Here is an 11812-nt window from a genome sequence, read left to right on the forward strand (position 1 = left end):
AATCACTACTGGAAAAGTGATGGGTCTGAAGCCCAGCTTGAGCTGCCTTTCAGGGTCAGGGCAAAGGCTGAGTGGCTCCAAAAGGGAGAGGCTAGCTTCCGGAGGAGCAGGTAGGAAGCCTGCTGGACCCTGCACAGCGGCTCGCTGGTGTGGAATAAGAAGCTGACCAAGCCCTTTGTCCACAAGCGGTTGTACCTGCCTGTAAAGAAGTGGAGGAAGGGAAGGTCTCCGAGATCTTAAAGATGGCTCATGTCAGGGGGGCAGGATATCAGGTGTCTTTTCCCCTTTCTTCATTACATTTTTTTCTTTATTGTTGCAATTATTTACCATAAGTACCTGTAATTTGAATACTCGGGAAAAAAAAGTCATTTTCGTCATGGGTCAAACTACTCTTTCCAAGTACTGCCCGCTGTGCTTCAGCCTTACCGGCGGTATCTCCTCTAACTAACCTCATGTAGCTGTCGGGTCTCATTATCCTGATTTTATGGAAGGGCTCAGAGGCTCAGGAACTTGCCTAGGGCCAGTGAAGGCAGAGCCGAATCCCACAGGTCCCCATCGCGGGCTCTTTGTGGCCCTCAGAGCACGCGTGCGAGTCCTGAGGACAAACACCTTGCGTGCCCCACTCACCAGGGCCGCTTAGGGCTACTGGGGCCAGGCTGAGCTGACGTCCGCCTCGCCCCACGCTCAAACCCCGCCTCTAATCCAGGCCCCGCCCCAGACACCGCCTCAGGGTCCACACCACGCCCCGGTGGCCCGCCCCGCCCCGCGCCGCCCCGCGTCGTCCCGCCCCACCATCCAGGAACACCCCCCCCCGCTCCCCGCCCCCAGAGGAAACGGAAGTGGTGGCGGGCCCCGGCGGAAGCCAGAGGCGCCGGGGCAGGAGCGAGTCCGCGGCGGTGCCGACGGTTGGGCGATGGCCGAGAAGTTCGACCACCTGGAGGAGCACCTGGAGAAGTTTGTGGAGAACATCCGGCAGCTCGGCATCATCGTCAGCGACTTCCAGCCCAGCAGCCAGGCCGGGCTCAACCAGAAGCTGTGAGTGGCGGCCGAGTCCGCCGGCGTGTCCCCGGCGCCAGCGGGGTGGCGTCTGTCTGCCTGGAAGCCGGGATGGGGAGCCTGGAGCCGGCTGAGAGCCGCCTCCTCTCCCCGCCTTGCTCGGGGCCGGGCCCTCCCGGTTCAGGCTGTGCGCAGGCGGGCTGGCCGCTGCCGCCTGTTGCAGGCCCGCCTCCTTCCCGCTTTGCCGCGCTGGGACCTTGTCTTGGGGCCGCGTTTGGATAACCAAACCGCGTTTGGTTATCAGTCTCTGTTTCTGGGGCTATCAGGGGGAGGCGTGCTTCTGAATCTGAGTCTTGCCCTACGCACGTAGGACTTTCTCCCCTTCGGCCGGGGGTTCCGCCCCTGCCCCCCGAAGGGAGGCGGGCTTCACGCGGCAGTGCGGTGAAATGGGCCCCGGGAAGGCGAGGGCTCAGAAACCGCTTGATGCCTAGGCCCGAAGGGAGGAATCGGATGATGGTGGGCGGTGGTGGGTTGCGACGGGCCACAGAACGTTTATGAAGTGATTTTTGGGGCAACAGCCTTGTGCTGGCCGCGGTGCCCGGCCCTAGGGTGAACAAAAGGCAGATACAAATCGGATGCTCCGGAGAAGGGCTCACAGCTGTACGGAGGGCACAAGCACCAACCTGTTTGCAAGCCCGCCTTGCGTACCCGGTGCTGCGGGACCAGCCGGCTGATCTAGGAAGGCTCCCGCGGGGAGCTGAAGTTAGACTAGGCAGCCGCGGCTTGCTTTCCCTCAGGCTTTGAGGATGGATGCTTGAACTGGAGTCGCCCACCCCGGGCGTTGTCTGACACCGCACACAAAATCCCCGCCACCTCAGGGTGAATGTTTTTGAGAGAAGGCTCGTATTTTTCATCAGATTCTCAAAGGCTCCTGCCCTTATTCCTATTGGTTCTTGCCCCCCAGTATTGGCAATTTCTTGTTTAAAAAGACGATCAGGAGATAGGTGAGCATATGATAGAACACCAAAGCTTTACGGAATTCTGTAGCTAACCAAAGAGCTGAGAGCCACATGTAACCTGTGCTTGTGCAAGGAACACGCGTGTGGATCCCTGGTCGGCCAGATGTGGGTGGTGCTCAGTGCCGTCGTCCCAATTAACCTAACGTCCCATTTTTGCTTTTTCCCTCAGGAATTTTATTGTTACTGGCTTACAGGATATCGATAAATGCAGACAGCAACTTCATGATATTACTGTCCCTTTAGAAGTTTTTGAGTAAGTAGCGTTCTTGATATTCTAATTATTGTTTAGTTTTGCTGTAATCATTTCCTCAACTACCAGTATATAAGTGTCTGCTATGTGGCAGGCATGGTCTGGGTGCTTCGTATATGTTAGGAAAGAAAACAGACAAAAATCCCCTGGAGCTTATGTTCTAATGGGATTAAACCATTAAAAAAAAAAAAAAAAAATCTCAGGGACTTACCTGGTGGCGCAGTGGCTGAGAATCCACCTGCCAAGGCAGGGGACATGGGTTCGAGCCCTGGTCTGGGAAGATACCACATGCCGCGGAGCAACCTAAGCCTGTGTGCCACAACTACTGAGCCTGCGCTGTAGAGCCCGTGAGCCACAACTACTGAGCCTGCGCTCTAGAGCCCGTGCGCCACAACTACTGAGCCTGTGCTCTAGAGCCCACATGCCACAACTACTGAGCCAACATGCCTAGAGCCCATGCTCCGCAACAAGAGAAGCCACCGCAATGAGAACCCCGAGCACCGCAACGAAGAGTAACCCCCGCTCGCCGCAACTAGAGAAAGCCCGCGCGCAGCAACGAAGACCCAATGCAGCCAAAAATAAATAAATTAATTAAAAAAACAACAACTTAGTATTGTATTGTTTAAAAAGAGTTACATGTGAATAAAGCCTTTTTAAATATGTGAAGAACATCCTAGGCTCTTAAAATCTTGCTTATATAAAAGGACAACCACATGAATTCCTTCTTTTTCTTGAGAATGAAAAAGTCTTATGCAGCTATGTTATAAATTAAAAAAAATTAAAGCCAGAAACAACCCGAGAAGTACAAATTTGGTCTGGTATCCCCCAGACTGCCCTGGCAGTGCTGGTTCTAGGAGATGATAATATCTGCTCTGTTGAAAAAAAAAGAGTTCTTAGGCCAGGTATGTTGGTAAGTCTTTTTACCGTTTTCTGTGAGAGAGTTACCTGCACCTGGGCACAGTCCTGGCCTAGAGATGCCTCTAGGAAATAAACTCTTTAGGTTTTATCCATCCAGGTTTTATCACACTGATTTCACAGGTGAAAGAACCAGTAAGTAACTGTAGTGGCTGTTTAGCTAGTCAGTGTCAGAGCTGAGACTAAAATTCTGGACTTTTTAAAAAAAATTTTATTGAAGTATAGTTGATTTACAGTGTTGTGTTAATTTCTGCTGTACGGCAAAGTGATTTGGCTATACATATATATATTCTTTTCCATTATGGTTTATCACAGGATATTGAATATAGTTCCCTGTGCTACACAGTAGGACCTTGTTGGTCCATCCTATATTAGCATCTGCTAACCCCAAACTCTCACTCCATCCCTCTCCCACCCCCCTTCCCCTTGGCAACCAAAAATCTGTTCTCTATGTCTGTGAGTCTGTTTCTGTTTCATAGATATGTTCATTTGTGTCGTGTTTTAGATTCCACATATAAGTGATAGCTTGTGATATTCGTCTTTCTGACTTCACTTAGTATGACAATCTGAGGTCCATCCATGTTGCTGTAAATGGCATTATTTCATTCTTTTTTATGGCTGAGTAATATTCCATTGTGTATATATACACACACCACATCTTCTTTATCCATTCATCTGTGGATGGACACTTAGGTTGTTTCCGTGTCTTGGCTATTGTAAATAGTGTTGCTGTGAACATAGGGGTGCGTGTATCTTTTTGAATTATAGGTTTGTCTGTGTATATGCCCAGGAGTGGGATTGCTGGATCATATGACAGCTCTAATTTTAGTTTCAAATCCTGGACTTGTGTTGCCCAGGGCCAATTCTCTGGGCCAAGCAGCCTCCCTCCCGGAGCTGACTTGGAACAGCAAGAGTATTCTGGGGCTTTTTGCAGTAAAACTGCAAATGTAAATCACTAGAGTTCCTTGAACAGTAAAAGGAAAAGTTACCTTTTTACATCCCCAAAGGTCAGAGATGAAAGTCCCAGTTACAGCACAGCTCGGCAGCTGGCCACCAAGTCAGGACACATAAGCTGCAGTTTTCCCAGTCTCAGCTCTGTCCTCACCTGCTGGCCAAGGTGTCACATGTTCCCAGGTGGGAGCGAAGGTCTGTCTTGTGCGTGTGTTGCAGCTCCAGACTCCTCGTGAAGTGTGGCAAGGTGGAGGCTGATTTCCTTTCCTTAAGTGTCCTCATTAGAGCCATTCTGGTCACGAGTGTGTGGGATGAGTATATTGACAGATGCCAAGGAACTACTCCTGGCTTCTGAAGTGGAGCAAATGAGAGGAAGACAGATGGGGAAGACCGCTGAAGAGGTGGGGGCAGTGAGGCCTCGGCCAGCACAGCCGGAGCCAGTGGGTGCAGGGACAGTGGAGACCCACGTGGGGACTTGGGATGGGGTGGCCTCTCAGCGCCCAGCAAGCAGCAGATCTGAGCTGTCGGTCAGATCTGGCTTACATCTGTCTACATCAGTCTGTGCCGATGTAGAAGGGTCTCGGCCTGTTCTGAGGCACGCTGACTGCGTCTGGAGCAGAGACACCAACGTAAACCTCGGCCCTTCTGCCGGGTGCTTGGGGTTGGCGAGTTCGCAGAAGTGGGAGTCAGCCCTCGAGTCTTCAAAGAAGAGCCCGATCCAAATGACATCACTGTCGAAAGGGGTTGTTTATTTAGGACATTTGGGCCTGTTGAGGTTTCCCCCCCCAGAAATGGATGGATTTTGCTTAGGATTTAACCAGAATGTTGCTTTTTTCATTCCATCGTTTCAAATACATCACAATAAAATGGGATTTCTAGAACTTTTGATTTATTAGTATTTCTCTATCTGTCATAATTAAAAGCCAGTTTTTATGCCATTAACAGCAACCTAACAGTGTCTTTAATCTGAAGTGATAATTTTTTTTAACTGAAGCATAAAAATGCATAAATCAGACTTAGTGTAGTGGTGGTGGTTTTTGTTTCTTTGTAATGAGTAATTCAGTTTAGCTGGATGATGTGAAGGTCTTCAAGGTGCAGAAGTAGGCAGGTGGCCTTCTGCAGGTAAAATGTGTATGTTCATCTAGGCGTACACTTAATGAAATCTTTGGGATGAGGAAGACATTTTGGGGACACGTGTTGAAAATTTCACAGAACAGTTTTATGCTGCTAAGAAATAATTGGAGAGAATCTGTCTCTGTTAAGTTTAAGTTACTTAGGTATTTTTAGGAAAGTAGTGTATCATTCCCCCCTCTCTCCAGTTGGTAAACTAATCTCAGGACAGGTGAAGCCAGCGCTCTAGTGCCCGCTGCTCTCCCCTCACCGATCCTGCAGCCCCGAGGCAGCTCTGCAGAGGACGGGATGGGCCTGCTGGGTTGCATCTCCGTGGGCTCCCTGTACTGCTCAGCCCGGAAGCTCTGGCCCACGCTTAGTTCTCTCTTGTCAGGAGCTGCCTGACCTTACAGGTTGTTGTGAGGATAAAAAGGTGTGGTTGGCCATGAAACCTTTCGAAAAACACAAGTGCTAAACATGTGAACTGGTGTGACTGTGAAGCTTGCTTGGTGTATAAGTGATCGTTAACTTGATTTCATGAGTCATTCATATTATTAGAAGTAATATGAGTGCAAGTCATCTATACTTGTATAACCGAAGGAATCCTAATTCACCTGGTTCCTGGACACAGCTTCTAAACAGGGCCATGTGAGGTTACAGATCGCTACCTTTGTTTTTTCCCCATAAGAAAACTGTGAGAGGAGGTATCAGCCATGAATGTTAATTGACATGTTTCATGTTTCCAGATACATAGATCAAGGTCGAAATCCCCAACTCTATACCAAAGAGTGCCTGGAGAGGGCTCTGGCTAAAAATGAACAAGTTAAAGGCAAGATTGACACAATGAAGGTAAGGTTCTTGTCAACAGAAGATAATGTCAGAACATCAAGGAATGCTCACAGAGCAAATCTGGCTCATAGACTTTGTAAAACTTCAGCTACTTGACAACATTACACAGCTGAGATTTCTGAAATGCGTAATAGGTAATAAAATTAAATAGCAAGCCGTGTGGTAGCATAATAAACGTAGCGACGTGGCTAGCCTCCCTTTTACAGAAGTCTGGGTTAATTTTTGTGGTGTTAGTTGTTGTTGGCTAACGTGCTTGTTTCTGTTTTTACGATTTTAGTATCTCCAGGTTGCCCTTAGGTGCTTTCTGAGTCCTTCTGTTCGGCCTTTTTCTGTAACTGTGGGTCTTTGGTTTAGAGGATTGCCGAATCCTCCTTGACTTCTCTTTCTCTGGTGGTCGTCTCCAGCTTCAGACTCCAGACCCCTTTGTACCGTATACCCTGTTCTCCACAGAGACCCAGCTGTTTGTATTTCTTAGTTTTGATGGGATCGAGAAAACTGCATCTTGAACATGGTATATGGAGTGTTTTCTTACCTACGTTGACTCTCGTGTGGCCGGGGGCGGGGTGTGTGTGTGTGTGGGGGGGGGGGGTTTCCTTTAGGTGGGCGGTGCCACCCCTTCCTGTTGGCCTCAGACAGCGAGCCCTCCTGCCTCTCCCCCTGCCCCCAACAGCGCTGGCCTCATTTGCGTTTCTGGAATTCACCAGCCCGTCTCCTTGTCTCCTTCCTGTCCATTCCCCTGCCGTCTCCTCTGCTGGGACTCCTGCACGTCCTCTGCCCACTGCCTGTCCTCCCTGGTCGGCATGTCGCCTCCTCCGAGAGGCCTTGCGGACCACCCTTGGCTGATAAGGATCGGCCCTTCTGTCTCTGTCCTGTGTCCCCTGCTGCAGCCTAAGCCCCAGCATGCAAGGGGCACGAGTGTTGTGTTCCCTCTGCTGCCCACGGGCACAGGTGCCTGTTCGGTGTCTGCTGTTCGTGGGGACGGCCACGCGGAGGGCGCGCTGGTGAGGCGAGGGGCCGGCACAGAGGTGGTGGCGGGACTGCCGTGACAGGCCCGTCTCCCGCTGCCTGGACTGCAGGGATCTGTGCTGATCCCAGGTGGCCTGCCCTGGAGGTGGCTTTGCTGTGAGGGTTAGTGTGGTGCCCCCGGCCTCATTTCTGCTTTGCCAGCTTGGGATTGAGTTGCTCTTGAACGGAGCATCACCTCTGGGGCACGATAGCGCTTTGGTGGAGAGCCAGCTGGGGTCCTTTGGGCCAGTCTGCGGGCGAGCCGGATCGTCCGGCTCAGGGGACGGCAGGCAGAAAGAGCCCCGCCCTTCCCCTTAAGAACAGGGCCGCGGCCGCAGGACGATGTGCTTCCGGCTGCCCGCGCTCCTGTTTGCCTTCCTGCCTCTGCGCCTGGAGATGGCCTGTCGGCGGTGACACTAGCGACCGTGCTATTTGTTCAGTTTGCACCCCTTTCTGTTGCCTCTTGGTGTCATTTCCTCTCATGAGATTGTGAACGTCTCACAGTGCAGTTTGTGTGCCTGGTGGGTCGCGTGATTAAAGTTGCATGAGTTCTGTCTTAAATGCTTTCTGTAGGGTTGGCATGTAGCCTCCTTTAAGGATGTGTTCCTGACCTACGTAAGGACCATCTCTCTGTTTATATGCACGGTGCTGCCTTTCTGTACAGCTTATAAGAAAGGGTTTTGAGATGCTGGCAGATATTTAGCTGCTTTTAAGATTGGATTAAAACAAACGTTATGCTGATACGAAGGCTCAAGGAGCGTGGTATTTGGAGAAGACAGGTTTCTAGGTGCTCTGAAAGCTTTGATCGAGAGCTGTTTGCATACAATGGGTTTGATGTGGTTTGAATTAATAATTGCTTAATTATTACGTGAAGACTCCTGTTACACTTGCTCTAATCATTTCCACCTGAGTGGCTGGCTCCGTGCGAGAGGGCTCCTTGTCATTTGAGGCAGGCGGGAAGAAGTAGTCTTTGAATGAACATTCCTCTTTCAGGTAGTTCTCCATGTACCTGATGTACCTGCAGCATAGTTGCAAGCAGTTTCCTGCTGTGGTTTGGCAGGTGTGGCATCCAGGGAGATGAGCAGACAGTGCAGGGAAAGCCCAGTTTCTCTTTTGAGTTTGATGCTCTGGTGGGGCGTCGTCTTTAACTTGGGTGATGGGTCACATGCAAAAATATCTTGACCGTGTATATTTTTCTTCTTAGAAATTTAAAAGCCTGTTGATTCAAGAACTCTCTAAAGTATTTCCTGAGGACATGGCCAAGTACCGGAGCGTCCGGGGGGAAGACCATCCTCCTTCCTAACTCCCTCCTCCGTCTGTCTGAAGGTCCTCCCAGCCCTGCTCGAGTGGCCGTGACCTTCAGGCAGCCTTGACTGAGCGGCAGCGATGCTGTTTCCTGGGCCCATCCTCCCGCCACCTTGTCCTCGTCCTGGCCTCTGGGGATGGCAGGGCCTGGAGGGCGTGCGGGGCTGTGCCGCCAGCTGCCCCCTCTCCCTGACGTGCTCTGTTTGGTCCTCTAGCTCTCAGGGGACTGGTGATAACACAACTTTGAGTGCGATGTGTATGATTCTCCGTGGCCAAATAGTCTTGGAAATATTAAATATGATAGGTAAAGTAAAAGTTTAAAAAAATTCTACCTAATAGTTTTCTTTTAATATACTCTTTCTGTTCTTTTTCTTTCTTTCTTTCTTTTATGGTGTCAAAGAAAGCTAAACAAAAAAACAGAAGGAAAACTTGGTTTAATATAAGTACTTTAAATTCGTTTTGTATTTTATATTTTTAAGTATAGTGCATAAAGAATGTGTTCAATGGAACTGTGTTTCCATAGATTTCAGTTCGTCTAATATAATAAAGTCTTTAAGTACTTATAAGACTTGTTCCATGTAATCATTTCTGTAACGTTTTCATAGTATAGTATCTTGTATCTTGTAAACAATTGTCACTTCCCTAAAGTGTGAGGGATATTGGTGAAGTTTGTTCTGCAGGCATTTAGGCAGGAAAAGCCAAAGTGAAATGCAGGATTCTGATTTCCCCACGGCCTCTTTCACAGAGGACATTGCGGATGTATTGACACAGTTCAGGAATGCACCCCCAGCCCGTCCCGGGGCCCTGTGTGTCTGCCTGAGGGGGCTGCCAGATGACAGGGACAGCTGCGCCTTCGGAGTCTGCAGGGCCGGGCGGGCCTTGGGAGGTTGCGTGGCTGGTGAACTTGGGCAGTGCTGTCGCCGCACCTGCGGGCTGACTTTGAGCCGCAGGCCCCAGTGTGGTGTTTCTCGAGGGTCACTGCAGACCACGGCATCAGAATGACCTGGACTCGTTCATTGGAAAGGTGGGTCCAATTCAGACCTGTTGGGTAGAGGCTTTGGGCTGGGGCCCGGGAACCCGTGTTGTTGGTTTCCTGGCCCCAGTGATTCTGGACCCCTTAGAGCCAAGATCCACAGTTAGGGACTTGAGTCTCATCGGTGTGTGACAGTGGGCATTGTGCGGGCTCCGCTGACTAGCCTGTGTCCGGTGAGGCCGCGGGCGTGGCCGAGTGAAGTGAGGGTCAGAGCCCAGCTCGCAGCGTTCTCTGCTGACCCCTTCCCAGGGACGGGGGCTCGTGTGTGCCCTTGCTTCCCAAGGGAGTCTTATATTTGCTAGGAGTTGGGGGCCAGGCCCCTTAGGAAGTTGCTACCTTGTCAGTAGTTCCGCTCTCTCCAAAACACCACCAGAAAAGGATTCCCATCCCGGGCGCGGTTTCCTCTAGATGAGGGCTGCCCCAGCCAGTAGATCCTGGACCCGGAGGTTCCTCTCCTGTGTTGGCTTTCCTGCTGCTGACCGCCCTGTTAGCAGCTGCATGTGGGTGGTAGGGGGCCGGGCTCAAAGCCCTTCCTAACCCCTGTGCCCATGGGACAACTCAGTTGGTCCTCCCCCAAGTCCCCGGAGCTGCAAGAACTGTTACCGTATGACAGAGCCAGAAGTCACAGCTGATGTGCAGGGAGCAGCATGTTACATGCAGCCCGACTGTTCAGAGCGTGTTCTGACCCACTCCATCCCGTTGACTCAGTAGAAGACATCCTTTGCAGTTCCAGCAGTGACCCGATTACTCCAGACCATTCCTTGTCCTCTGTCTTAAAACATCGTGCGTGACCCAGACGTGGGCCTTCTCCCCAGCCTTCTCGGAGGGTGTATTTCCATTCCCTCTGCCTGGGTGCCTGGTGGGTCCACAGGTGTCTGTAATTCCCCTCTGGTTTCTGAAACTCGCAGGATGTAGCTGGCAAAGGGCAGCTGTTGTGCACATCCAGGGCCTGAGAATCAGGCAGTTTCCAGCTATTTCTCAGCCTTGAGAAGAACGGCTGCCGTCGATGAGTGGAGGTGCTGATCAAGTAGCCAGTGATGATACAAAGCCCCCCAGCCTGGGGGCCTGCTGAGCCAGGCCCAGCAGGGGCAGGGATTGCGGGAGCCAGTCACTCTGGAATGTCCCTCCATCTTTTCAGTACAAGTTAGGGTGTGTTGGGGGGAAGCCTTGGGACTCGTCAACAGCCCTTCAGCGCATTTGACGTTGCCTCTGCAGTGGAGCCCCCAAAAGATGCTGGGACGTCACGGTACATTCCCCTAAGTTCGTGGGTTGGTCTCCGTTTTGCACCGGACCTGGCATTAGTATTCATTGCAAGTGCCAACCACTTTCAAGCGGGTGACTGAGCAGTCCCCGCTCAGAACAGACATTGTGTGACTCACGTGAAAGGCCTGCAGGCGGCCTTCTTGCAGACTCACGGTGAAGGTGGCGTGTTGAGCGTAACTGCCCACGGCCTTTAGGTTTCACTGGAAGGTCCAAGGCCGTATCCTAGACTCAGACTGTGCACACTTGACCTCACTGCCCCTTCCCTTGGTCCTTTGACCCCTCCTCTCAAGGGCCTCATTTCAGTTAAAAAGCAATGATTGTTGGAGTCATCCTGGTGCAATAGCAACCATTTTGATGGGCTGCTTCTCTTTACGTCACCCCTGCTCATCCATGACGCCTAGTTAGTTGCAAATTCCTCCTCCGATTTTGAAGTCACCCCTGCCTGCACTTCCCCCAAACACTGATCAACCAACCAACCAACCTGAAAGCCCAGTGATTTTCAACGCACAGCTACATCACTATGGCACCAAGAGGTGGGTCCTGGGGCCTGAGCTTTAAAAGTCACTATTCTCGTTACCGCTGCCCCTGCGGTTAAGAAAATGAAAAAGCAAATATTAAGCCCTGCCTTTATGCAGAAGTAGGATGCCCTTCATCTTTTTGGGTATACGATCATGTGTTCATTACGGAAAACTCCGAAAAATATAGCTAAGAGAGGCACACATACTGCTGTCCTTATTGTTAATATTGTGCCTTTTATCCATCCAGACATTTTTCTACAAACACAAGACACACAAATGAATAGCTAGATGTGAAATTATTCCTGTACACATGAGTTAGTAACGTGCTTTTTATTTTTTCCAAAGAGTGTACCACGAACATCTAGGCCAGTCAGTGAACTTCCTACATAATAATTTTTAACACTTAGTGTTCCATTAATGTGTAATGTTGTCACTTAGGTAGCAGATATGGGTTAAGCACGCTACACACGTTGCTACACAACGTGCTACACACGTTGCCTCAGTTGCCATAGGAAGTCTGTGGGGTAGTTTACAGATGAGAAAGCTGAGGCACAGAGAGGTTGGGTGGCCTGCTCAGGCCACACAGCTAACAAGGCTG

The 11812-nt window shown here is 50.7% G+C and overlaps 1 protein-coding gene across 1 annotated transcript; it reads left to right on the forward strand.

The window, feature by feature from the left end:
* The first annotated feature begins 867 nt into the window (after positions 1 to 867).
* On the forward strand, positions 868 to 8966 carry MED10 (mediator complex subunit 10). The gene is made up of 4 exons (XM_082835604.1): positions 868 to 1035; positions 2185 to 2268; positions 5988 to 6090; positions 8300 to 8966. The coding sequence occupies exons 1-4, from the start codon at positions 914 to 916 to the stop codon at positions 8396 to 8398; spliced, it is 408 nt and encodes a 135-aa protein (XP_082691730.1). The 5' UTR covers positions 868 to 913; the 3' UTR covers positions 8399 to 8966.
* Positions 8967 to 11812: the final 2846 nt, after the last annotated feature.

The sequence above is a fragment of the Leucopleurus acutus genome (genome assembly GCF_964270905.1).
Source record: "Leucopleurus acutus genome assembly, chromosome: 3".
In the NCBI taxonomy this organism is placed as follows: Eukaryota; Metazoa; Chordata; class Mammalia; order Artiodactyla; family Delphinidae; genus Leucopleurus; species Leucopleurus acutus.